At 34.8% G+C, this 21,919-nt stretch overlaps 1 protein-coding gene across 5 annotated transcripts in view; it reads left to right on the top strand.

Annotated features, from left to right (window-relative positions):
• The window catches only part of LOC128173331 (one cut domain family member 2-like), a 19,285-nt gene extending 2,646 nt beyond the window's left edge, over positions 1-16,639 (top strand). The window contains exons 2-4 of one of the 5 annotated variants that reach the window (XR_008242489.1): positions 7,166-7,243; positions 8,149-8,200; positions 12,982-13,067. Coding sequence is in view for 4 of the 5 variants with exons in the window: in XM_052839031.1 (XP_052694991.1) it covers positions 7,166-7,243; positions 12,982-13,259 (356 nt within the window). In the remaining variant the exon portion in view is untranslated. Of the gene's footprint in view, positions 1-7,165; positions 7,244-8,148; positions 8,201-12,981 lie in introns of all 5 variants that reach the window. The other 4 variants (XM_052839041.1, XM_052839042.1, XM_052839031.1 and 1 more) reach the window with 4 other exon arrangements.
• The last annotated feature ends 5,280 nt before the right edge of the window (positions 16,640-21,919 follow it).

The following is a 21,919-nucleotide window of genomic DNA, read 5'->3' on the forward strand; positions in this document are numbered from 1 at the left end:
GGTATATATTTTTCTTGTTTAAACAGTTACAGCCCAATTGTAGACTTGTTCAACCTATGCAAAAAAAAAAAATATATAGACAATGAATAACAAAAGAGAAGGGTAGAGAAAGGAAAAAAAATGACCCCACAGTTTCAATTCGACATTTTTATTTCATCTCACTAAATCCAAGTGTAATCATGTTTGAGATAAAGAAACAAACAAGGGGGTTTATTTGAGTCTGGGTGGACTATGGCTTGTCAGGTGTACAACACCATATGGTCGGCCAATACGATCTTTGTTTGTCGGGGACTAAGGTTCCTCAGAACCTCTGGAATGGTAATCTTACGGCTATTCAGTTCTCTCGCATCGACAGGATGCTTCCAATTCGGAATTTTATTTAATGTGTCAATTATACGGGAGTCTTATCTTTACTTCATTTGCACTTGCACATTATGAAAAAAGCAGGTACCCTGTCATAACTGAAGCATTTATTACACACAGTGCCTCAAGAGAACAGGCAAAATATTTCTCTGGGTAGTATTTCATCTCCAGCAACTCGGGGAGGTGTTAGATGGGACCACTGGGCTCAATGGGGGAAACAAAGGAAAGTTCATGAATGTTGACATTTGGCTTTGGGTAAACAAAGACATGTGGATTGTAAGTGTGACTACTGTCAAAGCCACAAGAGGCCAGCCCAGGGGCATTATGAATTATTTAGAATAGTCCAAGCAATTAATTTCTCTAATTGAATATTCTGACATTTAAATGAACTAACTTCAAATCCATTGTAAAATTTGAATATTTATGAACTCCTGATCATCTCCTTGTGCCTTTTGAAAAAAAAGATATTAAAAGGTGACTCGGAACAATATTTTGTCATACAATCTGATTATTTAATTTCCCCTTGAATTGTGCCTCTAGGGAATAATACTAAAACCATGATAATACATTTGCTAGATTTGTGAAGCATTATTAGAAATGCCCCATCTGCCCGGGTGTTGTCACATTTAGACCAAATTACACCATGTAGTGGCAGTTCTAATAACTCGGGAAGTCAGGTGTTCTTGCAATGTAATTATCTACACAACATCTACCTGTGGACCTTGTCACTACAGAGTCTCTGTCAGACAATGGATATTTAGACATTATGAATAAGCACACATTTAACTAGCAATGTATTTTTATCTTTATATATTAAAAATTTTTGTGTCTAAAAAGGGGGAGGGGAAATGAGTGTTTATTTTTTGGAGAAGTTAATGGGTTATGGTTATGTCCTGGGTTTTTGTTTTGTTTTTCGCTTCAAACGTTAAAGTAATTGTATTTTTTTAAAAATTAATTCTGGTGTATGGAAAGGTATAAAACTATAATTTTTACAAATGGAAAAAAAAAATTGTGAGAGGGTTGTTAATAATGTGACAGAAGAGGTGAAGAATGCAAATATTTTTGGGCAACATTGTTTTTCATAGACCATCTGCCACTCATTCCACAATGGCACACCTGTTACAAAGGCATTGCTGAATGTAGGGGTAAAAACTTCAAATGACATACATGTTTCAACAAATAACACGCACAAGGGCATACCACAATAAAAACCAAAAGCCAGTAATATTGAAGTACAGTCAAATTTCAGTGACCGGAAGAACAATATGTAAAGTTCATTTCAATTGCTTTTTATACCAAAAGAAAACCTTTTTTTACTCTCTGCACATCCTTATCTTATTGCTGTCTTTTTCAGTTTGAAATCTTTGAACAAGATTTCCATTCCACCTGTGTCTTTTATCGAGGGTAGCGATTGGTGGGTTTATATTCAGGTATTTTATTTTCACCTTCTAGGAATGGGATTGTATCTACTAATTGCCATGACAATCTTGGGCTGAACAACTACTAATGTATTATGTATACAAACTGAAAACCTATACAAGACATCATACAAACCTATATATATTATGCAGAAATGGAACTGTACTTGAAACACTAGCTTTTACTAATCTTAAGAAAGCTACCCTGATTGCTCTCCCTTTGGGTCTGGCATGGATTATTTCCCCTTCTACTAACTACCACTGGCATGATATAAAAAGAAAGAACTGCATGTTAACACTTTAGACTAGACTCTCAGAAATAAGCAGATTTGTACAACATATATATACCAGACTTATTTTTGAAATTCAAGATGTAGAGCAACAGTACAGAGGTATATTGTAGATGCTGATGCTAAAATTAAAATGGAGTTTACGCTAGAGAGAAGCATGCCACCGGTGAAATGTAAAAATAGTCCATGTAATGCTGATAACATTCTGTGTATGTCATACAACGCAATTAATTCTTCTCCTTTGATAATGAAATTTTGTTTATTAGTTTTCATTTCTGCTGTGTAAAATGCTCCCTTTTATGTGACTTCATGCTGCAGCTAAGCAACAAGGGAAGAGCTGGCTTTATCACAGGGATTCCATCTCTTGTGCATTTTGTTGATCATGAAGGAGAAGAAATCGGCTTGGAGACAACAATACCAGCTTAGAATTTTGTAGCATTTCATTTGATTTTTTTGTTTCACAGTTTGAATCCCGTCAAATAAGAATGTTTTAATCAAAGATGATAACCTCCATGCCTTTGCAGTAATAATACATTTGAAAAGGGACAAAGTTTTACAAATTTTATTTCATTTTTTATTAAATATTTTGAATAATAACTTTCCCTCTCTTTCGTCGGTGATAACAGAGAAGTTTGAGCTCTCGGTAATCTTCCCCTGTAAGGTTTTTACCTGGTGGGGAGGCACATTATAAAAGGAAGCATATACTCCACTTTGATATTTACTGAATAGTTTTAGTTTTCAATCATGCTATCTAAATCTACCATTGAAGTTTGCCAGGGTCACAAGGTGTGATTAACATTTCAAAGTGTGTTTTACGACAGAAACCTGTGCCAGTTATTCTTAAACTTTATGTGGCTTTTTTTATTAGAAACATTGACCATAGGTAGAATACAGAGAAAAGGATGTTGTCAAAGCACTTTACAAAACATACAAAGTATTTCAATGCTGAAATGGTTTACCTGAATTTTGACATTGTATATGAAGAGCCAACAGACATTACGCTGATAGGCCTTTGTGTGCTTTAATATTTAATGTGCCATGTGTAGAAAGGTAGGAAGAGAGAATCATCCGTGGAATTCTTTTCATCTCTTTATAATTCATGGCATTTAATTCATGTACGGTACACATTTATATATATGCCTTGTTGTTAGTCTCGAATTAAAAACGTTAGGCAATGAAGTTGTTTCGGTACACAGAATGTTCTAATTTTGGGTCATTGTAAGAGAACATTATGTTACTGTTACAGTGCTTATCGTGTTGTTAATTTGATCCTTTGGTGAGCAAGGGGTTGTGATAGCCTTCAATTATTCAGCATACAACATTGTATATGCCAGCTGGTGCCTTCAGTCACAGTGGAAGGTATTCTGTCTCTTGCTTTTGGTACTTGCATTAACATATCTAGCGTAATTGCTTTTCATCTAGTCTATATTAAAGAAATCTCTTGTTTTGTAACATCCAAAAGAACTGAATATCTACAGTGTAACATTTGCTAACAAGATAGGTAGTCATGATGCAGAATATTTTTATACCAGGATAATTTGTGATGTAGGAGTGATTTAGTTTGATGATGCTTCAGTTTTTATGAGTACTTTCAGAACAGTTCAAACTCTTCCGCTGGCTTGTGAATCTTTCCCTCTGCTAAGCAGAAAGACCTGCCATTGAATACCATCTTTTCATTTGGCTGTGTTGTCCTAGGGGACCCCTCCATGTCGACATGAAATCTCAATACAGTTATTCAAAGAAACCACACACTTTATCCTAACAAGTCTCTAGGACTTGAAGCTACTGCACAGAGGACTACAGGCCCTAGCCCTAAATGGAATTTCCCTGTACCAATGGTAGTATTATGAATAACACAAATTACTGCTTGTTTGCTGGGCTGGAGAGACTATTATACCTCTGGTTGTTTTCTAAGGCTTTTGAAGATATTGGATTTCAAATTGTTTTTGTCGGTTCAGAATAGATGGCAATTGGGAATTTAGAGAGAAAAAATAGGGAAACATAATTTAAGTACATCTTGTAGACATTCTGTTGATAATGTGATTACTATGAAAAGATACAACAATATAGTTATTGGGGTTGGTTCTACATATATGTAATTGAATCATTATTAAGAGTCATTATCCCATGGTTTTTTAAAAGATGTTCCTTTTGATCAAAATAATTGTACATAGAACTTTGAATGAATTCCAAAATTCTCTTGTATAGATTTTTCTCCAACTCTCTGACCAATTATACTGTTCAGTTAAACTAGACCTCAAATTTTGTTATATTTGAAAGTTTATGCAAGATATTTCCCCGCTCTCTTTGGCATTTTTTAAGTAGATTGAGTATAGTGCCAGCTTCAGCAAACATTGCGTCTGATGCCATGTAAGTGTTGGTAAACGTACAAATTAGAGGGTTTCCGCCATTTCTCTTGTATTTTGGTGCGGGAAGCTGGGAACTACTCCAACTGTAGCCGCATTGTTCATTCCCGTGTGTTTGAACAGAATTGTTTGCTCGTGTTTTGGTTCGCCTGCCTCAGACTCTGCAATTAGCATCCAGGAGGTTTGTTTGCTTTCAGTTTGCATGATGAGATATTCATATTTGATTGGAATAAAGATGACAAGCCCAACTTAAAACAACAGGGATTGGTAGAAATGGTCTTTGTCTACTTTGATAAAGCCAAGTTCAGTGGGGGGTTCGAATTCTGCTAAAAGAGTTCAAAAGCAAAATGGAGCTTTTTCACACAAGAAACATTGATATTCTATTTTTGTAAGGGATTTCCAATTCCACATGGTCAAGTTTGTAGATGAATTTCATAGGGGAATTTAGGGGATAGATTTGCAGAATTGCGTAAATAATATAGACTTTTAACCTGCCCTAAAAAAGGAAATGTCACAGCCTGGCTTCTGAAGGAAATGTGAATCTACACAGTAGCACTACAGGCAGCGAGTAAAATTTATGATGACTTTCCAGCTCCAGAGGCCACATTTCTTGACTTCCAATTACGAACATTTATACAACTACAAGACCAAGATGAATTTAGAATGATTGACAGATACCAGTGTTTAGGGTAATTTTGCCTATTAAAGCAGCAGCCATAGCTGCATGGCATTGTCGGAGGGTCTCAAGGGAGCGCAGTTAACATCAGAGTAGATAGACGCAAAGAGGAGGTCTCTCAGGAACCTTTTTACAGTAAAAGCCCCTTTATTCTATGATAGAGGCAGGTCAGCCTGTGTTTTCTTAAGTATTACTTGCTGTTTGCAAAGATCAGCACGTGCACTGCTGTTTTGCTTAGAACTATATTTGAAAAAAAAAGTAAATTAAAAACCCTTTTTAATGCATTTTTATTTAGAAAATTGGATGAAATATTGTTTCACATGTAATATGATACTTTGAATTCAATAATTTTGCAATATGTTGAACTAATGAAAGCATGTTTTAATTTTACAAGTTTCTGGGCAAATGCAATTTTTTCCCCCTTTTAATTTATCAACTTCATTCCCTTGACTCTGGTCGTTGTTGAAAGTGTTAGTCTTTTAATCATCTTGTGGAAAGTGAGAGATGACAGTCATTTCAAGTGTCCTTCTGTAGCAGGAAAGACAAAGGATGGCGGAGAGAAATGACAGGCTCCAGCTTCCCAGTCTCATATTATCACGGTTTTATCTAAGCCACACGAGTCTGCCTGCAATTGCCTGTCTATTCTAATGACCAGGTAAAAAAAAATGAAATAAAAAAAGGGGGGTAAATATCCCCTCATTTCATACCTGAGTTGGCAGGCACTGTGATTTCAATCAGCCACGTGTTGCAAGGGTTGTTGGTGTGTGGCTATTGCTTTAAAAAAAAAATTCATATTGTAGAAGTTGGATTCATGTTTACGTAAAATGAGTCATCAGATTTGAATGAACCATCATTTTTTTGCAGTTTAGGATGCTAAACATGGCACAGTTGCCAATCTCTTCCTTTTTTCCTTTTTTTCGAAAAAGAACAGATATTCGTAGCTCGGTATTCCTGAATTAAAACCAAAAAAAACAGCCTGGTTTCTTAATTTGAATAAGTTTATTTTGATCAAGAGTATTGTCTAAACAAAGAAAAAAAAATGCTGGCTATTTGATCAGCAGGAGGAATATCCAACCACTCCATTATTCTACAGCATCTTGTTGCCATGACAACTAAGCTGCTTTCACACTCCTTCTATGAGTTCCATGTTTGAAGATAGTATGGTATAAACATGGAATTATTCTTCTGTTTCCAGGCAGAAGATCTGAATCTTTTTTGTTCCTTTTAAAAACAGCAGAATTAAATTAAAAAGAAAAATGTGTTTTTGTGCTCTAGTACGGTATAAAAGAATGTCTGCTTTCCCCTATTAGAGCCTAAGAGAGAAGCACATCTTTTAATCTTTTGTTGCAAATAATACCCTTGGGGGTATTAAAGCAGGTATCCATGCATGTGTTACTAATCAACCCATGGAACTCTACCCTAGTAATTATTTTACTACTGTAGCCATATAGGATTAAAAACTAATTAATGTTGTAACACAAGTGAGAGTAGGTTGTACAAAGTTTTATGAGCCTCAGTTCACATTTTAGCAGTTAAAGCACAAGAAATAAAATTATAATATCATATTAATATTTTTTATTAGTTGACAACAAGTTTTTTTTATATGTGAGTAGGAGCCAAATTGTCATTTGTTTATATATGTTGATGTGATTTTGCAAATACTATTGCATTGTTAATCTAACATCGAGGTGTTTGCCTCCAATACTGTGTTCATGTTCCTAGCCCCAGACTGTTTTATTTGTGTGGTTTATGTATTGTCATAGACTCTCTGTCTATAAAAGACTTCCACATTTCCCACTACTGTGGCTGTATCTTGTTTATTGCCTCAGATGTTTTCACAATGCCATATGTATTTTGTGTTTAATTTATTTACCTATATATGAGCATGCGTTTTTCAGAAAGTGACCAAAAATTATCTTGTCACAAGTCCACCAAAAATTTCCTGTTTGTTTTTGGGACTTTGTTACTTAACAAATCTGGAAAATAAAGGAGGAAAAAAAGGCAATTGTATTAGTTACGATAAGGTACCAATTTTTACCATTCTTTCCATAGGAAAATCATTCAATGAAGCCAACATTAAAAAAGAAGATGGGTCCCCACCCTCAGGCTTTGGTCACCCCAACACAATAGGTAGGCCAATCGTGTTGTTACGTGTTCACTGTACCACCATCGAGGTCCTCGAGACTCTTGTTCTGTTTCATATATATTCGTATAATGTTGTCTCTCAAACTCTTCATCAAGTAAGAATGATTGACATATTCTGGAAAGTCTTTTTATTAATGATACCCCACAAAAAAGCAACCAAAATAAAAAGAGCAAAAAGCATGCTTCAATTCCAATGAAATTTTCAGTGGTTGGGATTTAACAAAAAAAACTATAGCCTGCATTTTTGGTGGCCATTTGCATATAAGTAAAGCAGAACTTTTATTTAACTTGTTATTTTTTTATATTTTGGATAATCTAAGTTTCAAAAATAAATTATAAATCATTGACAAATGAATGGCATGTCTTTAAATGGTTATGTTAATTTCCATCTTTATGTACTAAATGGCGAACGCTTGATCCGGTGATTTCGATGATGGGCGGTGGTTTTTTTTTACTTATTATGTTCATCCATTTTGATTCTCACTTTAGAGAAGAAAAAACCTGTCTCTGAACCAACAAAATGCATGCTATATATACAAATTTGCCAAATGCATTTTTTTATGTTGGATTTTGGTGATATTTTTTTCATTTTTTTCTTTTTTTGCTTTCTTTATACAAAAGACTTTTCAAAATTGTCAACATTGTTGTGCAAATAATTTTCTATTCTAATCAATTTCACGTATTTAGAATTATCATATTCTGAAGCTTTAATATTTCAAACTTAATTTTTTGTGTTAAAATAAAATTTTCAAATTAAATTTGATAAGAATTATCTTTTTGATTTGTGAAGTGCTGTATAGAATGTTGACATGTTGAGAAGCCTAGTGTGTGCTTTAGTTTGTTGAGTAGACTGTTGATTTCTTTTGCTATGAGGTGTGTTTACCTTTCAGAATATCCCCTTACAGACGCTGATTCTGACCTAGACTTGTTTCAGTTGGAAAGGTTTGTATTCTACGCATGGCTGTAGTTTGGTGCAAAGTGAAGTCTGGCATTCTACAAGTACAATATCAAATTGTTCGCTAAAAATACTACTAAAAGGGAGGGGGGTCCTCAAACGATTCAAATCAAAGAAATTAAAAAGCTGTACAGTCTTTGTAAGCCTACTTTTATTTAAATGTGAATTGAAAAAAGTCCAGAAAATTTCAGGTGCTGCTCTGCTAAGGACAATGTTTTAATTGTAAGATTTTCTTTTAACAATTTTTTTAAACCTTCTGTTCCCACTTGGTCTAAAAGCGATTTGCAAAGTGTTCCACAGACAGGTAGAATATGTTTGTGTTTACCCAAGTTATTTCTTTTTTAATCAAACAATGAATTTGTTTTTTAAACACAATTGAGCACAACTGTAATTTTCCGTAAAAGATGTTCTTTTTTCTGTGTAGTTAAGTTTCCTTTAAAAACTCTAAATATTTGTCCAGATTTTGCATACACTGATATGAAAGCCGTCTTCTCTTTTACTGGGGGTAGCCATGTTTGCACTGCGCCAGATAACATTACGAGGGTAAAACTGACAAATTTGGTCCCCATGCTTGACAATATCTGGCATTCCACTGCAAAACAACAACCAAAACAAGCCGTCTATTTTTACAATGAGCAACTGTGCCTTTCCTTCAGTTCGTGTGCGAGGCATCCACTTGACATCCACATTGAGTGTTGTGGGCTTGCAGCGAACTGTTCAGAACTGACAGTTTGGCTGTTGACAGTGAAGCCTCTCCAGGGTGACTTGGTTGTTCCCTTGGTCGGTAGCTCTTTGCTAGGGGGTCTGATGGTGAGACCGTGAGGGTACGCGAGGAGGCTCTTGTAAGTCATCGACAACTCAAACATACTGTCAGGTCACTTATCCAGTGCTACCCACTGTCAATCTCGCTAACCTTTGTTTTTATGCTAGGTAGGAATATCTCTGATAGTTTGGATCAAATTCGTGTATTTACAAATAGTGCTTAACTTTCATTTTAGATGTATAAGTGGAATTCATTTTCTCTGTGTAGTTAAAAAAAATTATTTTGATATGGTTCTTCTTATTGGGGTACAAAGTCATATCTGACATTTTAAGAGAGACTGACAAAAAATTTAAATGCGGAAGTTTGGAAGTATTTCTTCTTTATTTGTCTTTCTTATCTCACAAGTGACGCTTTGGATAAGATATCTTTAAATACTCCAAGTAAAGTGTTTTCAAATATTTATATTTCAAATATTAAATAGATAGAGGTTCTATCGTCAGACAAAAGTGAAACTTTTTTGCCTCCTCTTGAATAAATGATGAAAATTGTTATAAACCATTGAAAACTGGCCATAGCTAATAAATGAATAATAGCACAAGTAAGGGGGTTTGGAATTGGGTACCCAGTACTATAGCAAAGCGATTTAAATACTGTAATACCAATACAGCTACTTCTTGCTGCATGTCTTAGGAAATCTAAGGATGCTGATAAGTACACCTCGCTCTTGATTGCCTTTCAAAAGCAGCTTTGACGTCAATGCTTAACACAGCTGCCAGTCCCCGGTCTCTTGTGATAGGACCACAAATGTAGAACACAATGGCACCTCAGCTTAGGCCTACACTTGGTGTTTGCATTCCAGCTAGGCGCTTCTGTGGACTATTAGGACTATCTCTGCTAGATAAATTTGAGTTTAATAGTTTATTGATTCCCAGTCCCATTTATAGAACTCAAGTATTCTGTTGCACGAGAATATTTCAAAACAAATCTATAAAATCCATAAAAATACTGAAGTGTAAATAGAATTTGTTGCGGAACAATAAACATGAGACTGTTGAAATCTTGGTTCTGATTGCATTTTCAGCTGTCAGATTCCCATGGAACCTCAACCTTTTGGCTCTACTGTTCCATCATCTTAAGCTTGTTCATATTTCTAGAGCTGTGTATATCATTATGGAACAAATATAAAACATTAGTTTTCTAATGAAGCCCCTTCTGCAAAAATGTGATTCGTCTGTTTAAAACAGTTTTGAAAGATGCTATTTTAAAAACGTGTCCTTAAATGGTTAAGATTCTTGGCTGTTTCTTTGGGATCCAAGTAATTTAATTGTGCATGTCAGTCTCCTTGTATGATTTATGGAAAGAGGTGGCCTATCTCTCCTGCAACAGTTCATTCACTCGGAACAGATATCAAATCTTGGAATAGTTTTCAGCTAATTGGTTGTCTAGGCAACTAGGTGCTTTTTTTTCCCCACATCGGCCTTTGTTAAGTCTTGCAGGACGGCTTGGTATAAGCAGAAACGGGGTTTTGTCATGATAATCTACCTGAGAGTGCTCAAACGCTAGATAGTGTACAATCTTCTAATGAAATCTCCTATCATACAGTTGCATTCAATTGAATAAAGCTAGCTTTCAGAACTTGAATTTTTGCAGCAGCATCAAAAAAATTTCTCTGTGGGCTGGGGTTAATTTTTTATATTAAATTGGTGATGAAAGGTGACGTCAGCCTTGAACTAAACACATTAGAATTAATTGCATTTTCTCTTTTAGACCTAGATTATTTGAATTGAAAAAAAAGGTTTCCTTGCTACTGCCTTACACAGCGTCAGTGAAATGTGTCTTAATCCATCTGTCTGTCCTTTGCTAGTTATTTTTTTTTATGCTACCATACAATTTTCATTAGAGAGGAGAGAGTTTTCATTAGGCCTGAGAGTATAAACTCGTTAAGGTTGAGTATTTAGCTGTAGGTATAGGTGCGAAGACTGAACTAGGCTGTTGTGATCTGGCAGGTAAATTAGTGCTATTGTGAGTGTATATAATTCTACCTCATTAACTCAGATATTCTATGCATTCAGTGCCCTGTATGGGAAAGAAATAGGGGTTTCTGGTTCTCCCAGGCATATATAACGATATTGTTTATTGCCATTCTAGTCCTTAGTGAAATAATGCTTGCGCATTCCCACACAAATTGGACCAAAAAATTGGACTTGACAAAATGTTGATAAAAGATAGTTCAAAGTTAACCCAACTCTTACTTTTTGACTTTTTAATCGAAGTGAAAGAGAAATTCGGGATGATTTTAGACAGATAGATGGGTGATGAGATCAAGAGTTAATTCTTTGATGTTCCTCGATCCTAACAAATTAAAATCTCCAAATCCATGCCAGATTATTTTCTCACCATTAACTATAATAGATACATGTAGTGTTAGGGTCATTTGACGGCAACGTTGGACAGGTGCACTGGCATTGCTCTCGATTGTCCTGAGAAAGGTGTGAATTACATCGTGAAATTTACCTGCCATTCTTGTGTTTCTGAGTGCCGAGGCGCTACCCTTGGCGATGGGAATATTGTAAGATTGCTAAGTAAACCCAGCAGCTGATTTTCATTACAGTGTCGTGGACAATTTACCTACTAAGTTTAAGCTCTCATGTTCCTGTGTCATTTTCATTTTTCATAAAGATGCCAGCAGGGGTTAAGAGGGGCGCAGAATGTGGACATGCCTTATTTTGTCACCAGCTGAAGGAATAGCTTGTACTGATAGCTAGTGTAAATACACAAACTCCTGCTTTTCTCACCAATTTCTTCTGTAAATTTGATAGGACAGATAGGTCATGTCAACACCGCTAAGTTTACTTCCCCACATAAGTTTTATATAAAGGTTTGTTTGAGCTTTATGTTGTTTTATTGTCTCGTAGCAAGTCATCTCCCTCATAAATTTCAAATTTGGAGTTAATTGAAAAAACTCAGGTCTTATCATCTAAAAATGCGCAAATAGTTACCTTCAAGAGTTTGGTCAACTTGTAACAACTCTTTTTTTGAACCACTTTCTGGTACAATTTTTATTATAATGCCAATAAACCTTTCTAAATAGGGATTCCATGCATTTTCTGCAGTGAAAAGTGAGGAAAACCTAGATAACTGAAAACAAATTACCAAGTAGCATCATGGAGAAATCAGACTGCGAAAATTATGACCCTATTTATGGATGATGTCTATAGACTCCATATTAAACAGTTAACGGAAATTGCACTTATCTGGACCAATATATTTGGTGTAATGATGGGGTGTTATCTGCAGACTTCAACTCAGGGGACCCCAGCTACAGCCGAGTGGAGGGGCATGTAGTTTTTAGCCATAAGTTAAGACTTGATTAATCCTGAAGGATGATATACTGCTCCCTGTCTTATTATCCAAATTGCCCTTAATATTTGATGAAGGTAAAAGTATAAAACATAAATAATTAACCTGAGAAGCAAGGAGTTTTTCCACGCATGCTGCACATCCAGCTGTTTTATCACGGACTACCAAGTCTTTATGTCTGACGCCCTTAGACTAATAATGGGAAAACTGGGCTGTAAACCTTGTCAGCAGGGGAAATGGGGATGGGGGCAGGATTTAAAGGGAATAGAATTAGGTACTCTATTTAAAAAAAGCTTTTATAGGGCATAGTACTGTACAATTGATGATGTAGAATCTTGACAACTGAGAAAAAAAATATCTTAAGACCAGTTAATGGCCTTCTGTATCATGTACTTGTACTTGCTTTCTGTTGTGATGCTTTTAATATGTTTAGCATGAATATTTCATGGAGAACTTAAGTCTGTGAACTTGATTGTTGTGGTTCTAGACAGGTAGTAACTATATAGCATGCATTATGGTCAGAGACACGTTTTTATTAAGTATAAAAAATGTTTTGTAGAATATTTTGTGACTGAAGTTTATGATGATGGCCAGCTGCTTTTTCTTTGAACTTCTAATTTTGCAATGCTTTTCTTCTGATTTCAGCTTGTAAACGGAAAGAACAAGAACTCCCAATGCAAGAAAGCAGAACACCTAAGAAACCTCGTTTAGTTTTCACTGATATTCAGAGACGCACACTACATGCAATTTTTAAAGAAACAAAGAGGCCCTCAAAGGAAATGCAGGCAACTATTGCACAGCAGCTAGGACTTGAAGTCACCACTGTGGCAAATTTCTTTATGAATGCAAGACGGCGAAGTCTGGATAAATGGCGGGATGATGACGGCAATAACAACCGTGAAAGTGTCAGTAAAACGAGCTGAAGAACATTCTTATCAGTATACCAAATCACATTGCGTCATTGAATATTTATATATTTATATGTTTCATTTCCGACTGGGTAAAAACAAGACTGTTTTCTTAGATGTGAAGAAAGTTGTGTATCATTGCATTTACCCAGACAAGGGAGTTTTTGTTCAAGGTGTTTGTAAATGTATTCTTTATTTCTTTGAGGGTTTGATCTTTCGTCTTGTCTAGTCGAGAATAATTTATTTGAACTCCGCAAACATTGCTCCTACCCCTCTCTCCTGTACATGACGAAGCATCGCAGAAAACGAGATCATATTTCTCGTTCTGATGAAGATGGCATGATGATTATTATACAGTGAAACTGTCTCATTGAAACCGAACCATTCTCATTAACACGTACACCCTAGAACCCTGTGTGTTCAGAATGGACTGATCTGTGCTCTATACCTGTTTCAGGATTATTCCATTAATGGGGTTAGTCAGGGTCTTGAGAGTTTAGGAGAAATTATTGTATCCATTTATTTACATATGTTGTCTGACAATTTTTTTTATTGCTATTTATAGATTAATGTAATGAAATCCCTTTTTTATGATGTAAGAAGAACAACATTCCAAGTTTCTTTGATTTTTCTTCATAATGTGTTGTGAGAATTCCATATGCTCGTTAAAGGTTAGCATTATTGTAATTATTTATCCCTATGTTTCGTTTGTTTTCGCTTCTGGTTGTAAGTTATATGGCTTTATACTAAACATAGCGTACATTGTTAGATTGTACCCATTAGGCATGTGTTGACTGCACACGTCCGATTCTTGGTTAGTGAGTTTTACCTTCTTTTTTGTGTTGTTGTCTGCATTTACACAAACAATGGGTTTAGGAATGATATGGTTAAATAAGGGACCAGCGATAAACAGAAGTATTTATTTTTATTAACTTGAGTGATGTCCATGACATGTCCTTCTAACTGTGAACCATGTTCATTTTTCTAGTCGTATTGCTTACAAAAATTGCATGTATAAAAAACTAAAATTTTGGCTCACTTTTGGATCCCCAAAATTTTTTTTTCAACATCTAAAAAAATGCAGAAAAATCTCAATTTGATGATTTGAGGAAATGACAAAAAAATCCCCAGTTTAACCTGCTCAGTATAAGAGAATAAGTGTTTGCAGCTTTGTGTTTGTATATGGAGATACAAAATCATCAAGTGAGTCATCTTGTTGAAAGTAGTTTTGTTTTTGATAGTGTACAAGAGGAGTGCCTATATTGATCAATATCAAATCCAATCTATTGATTGTGCAATATTTATTGATTATGATTTTGTCAGTTGATTTTGTTGATTCTTATTTATTTGTTACTATTTATTATTGATCTTTTTGCGTCCATTTAATGGCAAAAAGTGGAACTTGGCAATGAAAGTTCATTGGGTGTTTTTTCTCAAGGGGGGTTGGTCACTAAAAGTAGTTACTAACATAGCTAATCCTTTTGCAAAACAGACACCAAATGAGTATTTAGAAGGTGCTGAATCAAACCTCATTTTACCTAATTTTGGTTCATCAACTCGCATCTTGATAAGGCATATACACATTCCACATATTGGCTTGTTGAAATTTTTCTTGCAAACATTCCCTCGGTTTTCTGTGAGTAACATTCCATATTGTGCTGCTCATTGGTCTGTTTTTGGAACAAACTTTTTACAATGGATTAGAAATCCACAGATGTTTATCAAATCTCAAACTAAAAGATCTGATGTTCCATTGTTCTTGTTACACGTATTTACTATTTACATTCTTATGATTTACTTTTTAAAATTGCTTTGCATTTTATGAAATCCACATTATTTTACACAGAAATCCACAATTCTTTACATAGGTCAAAGAAATCTCTGTGGGATTAACTGAGTCCTTTTTAATGCTTTTCATAGGATTTTACTGCCATTTTGCCATAGGAATGCCAATTTTTTGACATGGTAACAAAGTATACCATGCGGCCATTTTCCTTTTTTTTTTTTTTTTTGTTTACAGTATTTATTATTTATTCTGTTTCATTGAGTCATTGAGAACAGTCCTGTAGGTTATTTATTGGAATCACACTATTTATTTACAGTCGCTTCATTCTTTTAATATAAATACAGTGAGTGCAGTGCTTAGGATATTCTAAGTTGGCAATACGCAAGAAAACCCTTTATTATTATGTTCCAAGCATAATGTCCTGTGCTGTAATCTTTTCTTTGAATCATGTAGGCATTGGGTGTATATATTTTTCACACACCTCTGGTCATTTTGTAGTTTTACCTCGTTTTCTATAATGTACAAAGCATTTCATCCAAACAGCAGCAATTTCATGAATCTTTTTCTTTAAGTGCTACTTTATTCATAATTTTCTTCTCCCATTTATATTGTTGCATATGTGTACAAAGGTTGTATCATTCAATTTTAAAAGGTTTGCTGAATCCACAAAGAAAAGGGAAAAATACTTGATTCATTTGATGTTGCATTTACATTTGATTTATGTTAACCTTTTCTAGATTAAAGTTTTATTTTTTTGAAATAGAGATCAAATGTGCTTGTTGAACAAAGTATTCTGAATTTATAACAAATTACAAATGTATTAGAAAGTGTTAACTAAATATGTTGGGTGTCAATTAGTAACCATTGTACATAGTATCTAGTATAGCATATCATGTGCATCAGTGTTGATGAAAATGGTTGCTTGTTCTTTAAATTTTGATATTGAAATCTTGAGCAAATTTTTGAAATTATGATAAAGATTTAACAAATATTTAATAAATAAGGAAAAAATAAAATGAAAGTAGTTTTGGATCAGCAGTTTCATATAGCTCATCGTAGCAGTCATTTTCATCATAGATTCGTACCCAAGTGACTATCAGGGACTCGGTTAATTAAACCCTCTCTTTTTATTTGCCATATGAAAACTAGTCACCTGATTATGTAGTCCCTGTAATTATATGACATCACATGACCTCTGGTCACGTGATATAAATATCTATATTGTGCAATATCCATTTCATTGTGTGTTGTTTTGTGGTGCAATTTTGTGTGGTGTAATCCTATTGTATAAAAACTATACGACCATGTTTATCAGTGTCAATTTCATCCTTTTTGCGTAGACAATGTAGGTTTATGCAGCAACTATTTTTTAGATATTTTTTTAAAACGAAAATGTCTTTTTAGTGGCTTCATCATTTTACAGCAAGATTCTTTGAATCTTGTTCTGAACTTTTTATTTAGCTTTCTGTTACAAGTCTATTGGACATGTTTAGTCCTATACCATAGAATTGTGTGAACACCTCACTTTTCACACATTATGCAACTGGGGTCTTAGATTCTTGAAAAGTGTACCAACTCCATTATGAACAATAAATAGTCGCCATGCAAATTTTGTTCCGTGTCTTCATTTGATTGGTCTTGAAATCATTCCTGTCGAATTGGCTCAAGAAAAGCCTGCATTGTTAGGACTGTGTTCCCCGAATCGGCTGGAAAGCCTAATAGAGCAGACTTGAAGGGATTATGTCAGGACAAGGGGATTTCTACATACGTTGTATGCCATGATGTGCTTGTCCTTCGTAATGTCTTTGGCATACTGAATGTGTGTTTTAATGTCATCACAATTTGGACTTTTATCATTTTTAGTCCAGAAACAAGTCGATTTTCGGACACCAACTGAACTAGCATACAATTAAGTATCAGGCCGTCTAAGTCATAAATGATGTATAACGAAATCTCTTGGACTATGCATTCTAAAAAAGATTCTGATATATAACAGAAATCTAAAGACAGCGTGTAAAGTATAAAATTGAAGACCGCAATTAACTGTACTTGAAATTGCAAAATAAGCAATCCGGGTAGAGTCGTAGCTTGTCTGTTATTTAAGAAAGTGACAGCGTTGTCATGGTTACGGCGATGCTATACGTGATTCGTGTATAAATTCCAGGAAACCATGTGCCCGTGAATACAGCCATTATAGCGTATGAGGAAGTCTGCCTGCGAAAAGATAAGGCAATGTTGAATGCAGCACAACAGAAGGTTGCGGGTCTGGAAAGGCTCGCTTAGAAACCAGTTTGTGTACACTGTATCTCGATCGATTTTTTCCTGTTTTTGGCATGTGTTCCACAAAACTCTTCATCAAGCTTAGCCTCAAGTTTAGTTCAAGTTTAATAATTAACTTTAAAGCAAAAAATAAAACAAAAATTTTGTAATGAAAAATTTGAAAAGAGAGGGAATACTATTAATCGTTTTCAATCAGGTACTTCATACAATGGCGAATTTGAAAGGGATATTTTCCAATGAAGGACCGTGCTTTATTTTTCCGAGCAATTTAAACCGAAACGAATCGTAGTGTAGATGTGCTTAGTAACCGTACACTAATGGGGCTCTAGTGTTTCGGAAGACTAACCATTTTTTGTAAATGCCTGGAACCGATGCTCAAAAAAGAACGAAAGAGGAGACGGCTAGCGTGAATGTATGAAAAATGCATGTAGGATCGTGAACGTCGGACTCGGTCTTGGATTTTTCTATGAATTTTCCTCGTGGCCTTTAGCTTTCTTACATTAAATTACACATATATGCACATTATTAAGTGCCTGACGCTATTGGTATCGAGTATGATTTGACTAACAGAACAACCAAAGTTTGGGTTGTGTTTTTTGATAGACTTAATCCGAAGACATATAATATGACTTCATAGAGAGTAAACAGAAGAGGAATGGATTTGCAATCATGCTGTCATTGGAGTCGTATCAGTATGGGATGAACAATTTAAAAGAAATACCAAAGAAAAGAGTAGCTTACTCAGCACAAAGCCTCAAATCATAATGTGTAGAGAAAGTGTTAGGTTGTAAAGTGTCAAACATGTCATTTTTATTTTAAATGCATTACTGAGTACTTCATTTACAACGGTACTGCGTATTATAGCTGCTTTTTCTGTAAAGAAAAAACATCAAATCTTAAAATGGTACATATACTGTTTAATAAATGTTCTGTATGAGAGAGGAGAGTCGAGAGTTAGGACCAAATATAGAATCCTTTTTTAATATAACTTTTGATATAACTTTATTCTAGTTATTGTAATGAATAATGTAAAAAGGTTTGTAAGGATATCCAACGCATTGATTGTCTGGACAGATATATTAAGGTTGTTGGTTCGATTCAGATTCTCGGTCTTGCCCCATATATAATAGTTCCTCTCATTTCTGCAATAAGTGCTTCCCTATACTTATAGCGTTATTTATCCCATCACATCTGTAAATGATGTTTGTTCAGGTGACATTGTAGAAATAGGGGTGGGATAATTTTCTAGACTTATTACAATCTTTTTAGGTCCCTGTCAAAGGGAGACATCATAGAAAGAACTCGACATCATATTATATTTGTACACCAAGTAAAATGAATTCTTGAAAAAGTCAGCCGTTAGACTCCTTACCAGGTCATGAGGCTCAAAACGTGAAATGACGTTTATACACCCTTTTCTGTGATGCTCAGAGTAGAAGTCGTTGAGTCCCCTCGGTCCGTCGCAGCCAAATTTCAGCTAAGTACATGTAGGTACCCATTTTTAGCTGTGTGTACTGAATGAAGCCTATTCAACTTAACATTAAGTGTTGACAGCAGGATCGATTTGAACAACAACCTTTTGGTTACTGGCTAAGCGCCTAAACAAAATTTAACTAGTTTAAATTCAGCGAACATATACTAGTATACATAAATATTTTGTAATTACATGCGTTCAAAGCTTCTTCTTTTTCATCTCCGCGTTTTTTATTTTTTGTTGTTGTTTTTTTTTGTTTTGTTTTGGTTTTTTTTGTTTTTTTTTTTTGTTTTTTTTTTCGGGGGGGGGGGGGGGGTGAAATCGCATAATTACAGTAAAGGTGCATGATTACATCGATATACAAAACGACAATTCATCATATATGTATTATGCAGATCATAAAGTATATATGAATCAAGAAGTTTATACTCGGGAGAAAAATAACTGTTTATAATTATAGGATTATAACCGGATTACTGTGGAATAAAGAAGGCGTTCTTCAGGCACTAGTTGTATCCAATACATGTACATGTATATTAATTGATCTCATCTTTTTCCCCAAATTAAATAAGGCTAAAATATAAATTATTTCAAATTAGCTCGAGATATTGGTGAAATAAGATCCCGTTATGTTTTACTCTGTAGCAAAAACTATCTGATTTTTTTTAAGGGGCAAATGTCAGGAATTATGCTTGCAAATACATTTTTGAGACATAATCTGAACATGAGTTATAATTTGTTTAGATTTTGATATTCCCGGGTGACATCATTGTACATTTGGGATTTCGTCGGGAAATTGTAGGTGCTTGTAGTATGGCAAAGTCTGTCTATCTGTTCCAAACTCACGTTTCCTTTATTTTACCGTTTTCCTCTATATTTATTTATATACATATACAACATCTTTTTCTCTATATTTCAAATTTGTGTCCGATTTTCACGTCAGCCTCCGGAAACATTCCTGTGCTATACGGTTTTCCACAGTTCGTGATGTTACTATAGAATCTTGAAAAGCGAAATCCAATATCGAGCACTGCCGCTGAACGTCGTTAAGTTTCAATTAAACACAAAGTACATTTGCAGTGGACAAATACCCTGTGCTTTGTAGGAATTAAAATAAAATAATTTATGACCTGATGCAAAGGGGTTTATCAAAATCGCCAACTAATTAAATGTCTATTCTTTGGGGGGTGGGGGCAGTTAATTTGTAAACGTAGAAGTAGTGTGTCTCAAAATGATTCTCTCTCTCATATACTATTTCGTTTAGTTGATATCTGTTCTTCAGATTGGTAGTTATTTATCACGAGACATTTTTTTTCCTTTGTTGCATGCACAAAAAGGGAAGTCGATGGATTTGGCTAATGGACCAATAACAGAAAAGTATATAACACAATGATATTAATTCCGTTAATTATGTAATACTCAATTAACCATTACTTGGGGCCGGCAGATCAACAAAACACGTTGATACATACATTTGGCTATACCGAGTACTTGGTCGCGGTTCTCGTTAAAAGCATTTGGAAATAAAGTTCCTCCATAATGGACTATACATAATCGTGTCAGATTGCCAGTGGTCATTGAGGGCCGCTTATGTTCACGGCGCGTTCCTTTGTCCTCTGTGACGGTGTACCGTAGTCTTTGTCGCGTGCTTGTCTTGACCAACTGCTCGCCCCGGCAGATGTTGCGTCAGACAGACCACACCTGTTTACACCTATGGTGACAATAGGCTGGCCACGCGCTCACAACGGTTTCGAGTTTACCACTAGACTTAACGACTTGTCGTGGATTTATGGGCCTTGCTTTGATCTGAAATAAAGTTATAAACTCGCGCAAATCAAAATTACACTATCATGTATATGTGTTGAATAAAATGTAAATGACCAACATTACGCAACAAATAAGCGAAGTCACCCCGACTTGCTGGTCATTTACATTTACTTCCTCCGCCATTTAATTTTAAGCATATTTTGGAATTTACAATACATTTATACTTGCAATCAAATTAAATACAATGAATCCAATTTTTTTTTTTTACGAAATATTGTTTTAAATGTATATACCGGGTATGTTCTAAATTACATATAGTTACAATGTTATATTATTCAACAATAAGACGTGACAGTTGGCAAACCTTTGTGCAGAAATTTCTTTTGTTGATTAGTGCTTTTAGCTGTAATTTTAAAAATATATTTAAAATCAAATAAATTGTACATTTTTTTCCGCTTTAATTTTGTTCTAATTCTGACTGAAAATTAATTAAAGACCTAAAAAGCTCTTGTATTAAATGATTTAAATTTTCATTAATTTTTACGCTCGATTTAATTGTAAGTAAAACATAGTTTAGTTTTGGAAGGAAAAGTGTTGTTTTGATCTTAACTCTACGTATTTGATTCTTCTTACTCTATTGCTTCTTTGCGGCAAGAATAATAGGAGTGTTTAGCACTATCATTTACTTTCAACTAAAGAACATGATTATTCTTGAAGTTGGTGGAGTAGATATCATTGGACATAGTCCCAGGAGAGCATCGTTCCATATCCAAACGATTTTATCTATGCATTTGTCATCAGGGGCAGAGGACGTATTACGCGCACATAATGAGACATTTTGCTGTCCTTTTCAATAATAACTATAGAATGATTATCGTTACCATCATGTATTCTGATTTTGTTGAATATAACTACATATATTAGTTGTGATGTTTTTTTAAAAGCTGACAAAAGATGCAATGTTTAAAAGAAATTTGTTACCAATATGTTTTTGGAATATCTGCGTTTATGGAACTGTAAATGCAGCTAGTAGTTCAGTGTATAGAGTGAGTTTATGTGTTAGTTTTGCAACACATGCAATAGACATTTTTATTTATTATATTTAATCTATGTAACGTATTTTTTTTTACAATGCACACGATAAACTACTATTATCTTCCTTTGAAAATATAGTTTAAGCCCAAGAATTCAAACCTGTCGACAGTATCGCTATGCAGAAGAGAATCAAATTCTCCAAGATCAAATCTCAGTTGAGCAGAGAGATGGATAGATGACGTTGATACATCGCTCCAATCCGTCTACGTTTCATGGGGTTATGCAAATTATATATTCGGCGATTTATCACCGCGGTGGCTCGTGCGGAGAGAA

This window comes from Crassostrea angulata, chromosome 1, assembly GCF_025612915.1.
Source record: "Crassostrea angulata isolate pt1a10 chromosome 1, ASM2561291v2, whole genome shotgun sequence".
Taxonomy (NCBI): domain Eukaryota; kingdom Metazoa; phylum Mollusca; class Bivalvia; order Ostreida; family Ostreidae; genus Magallana; species Magallana angulata.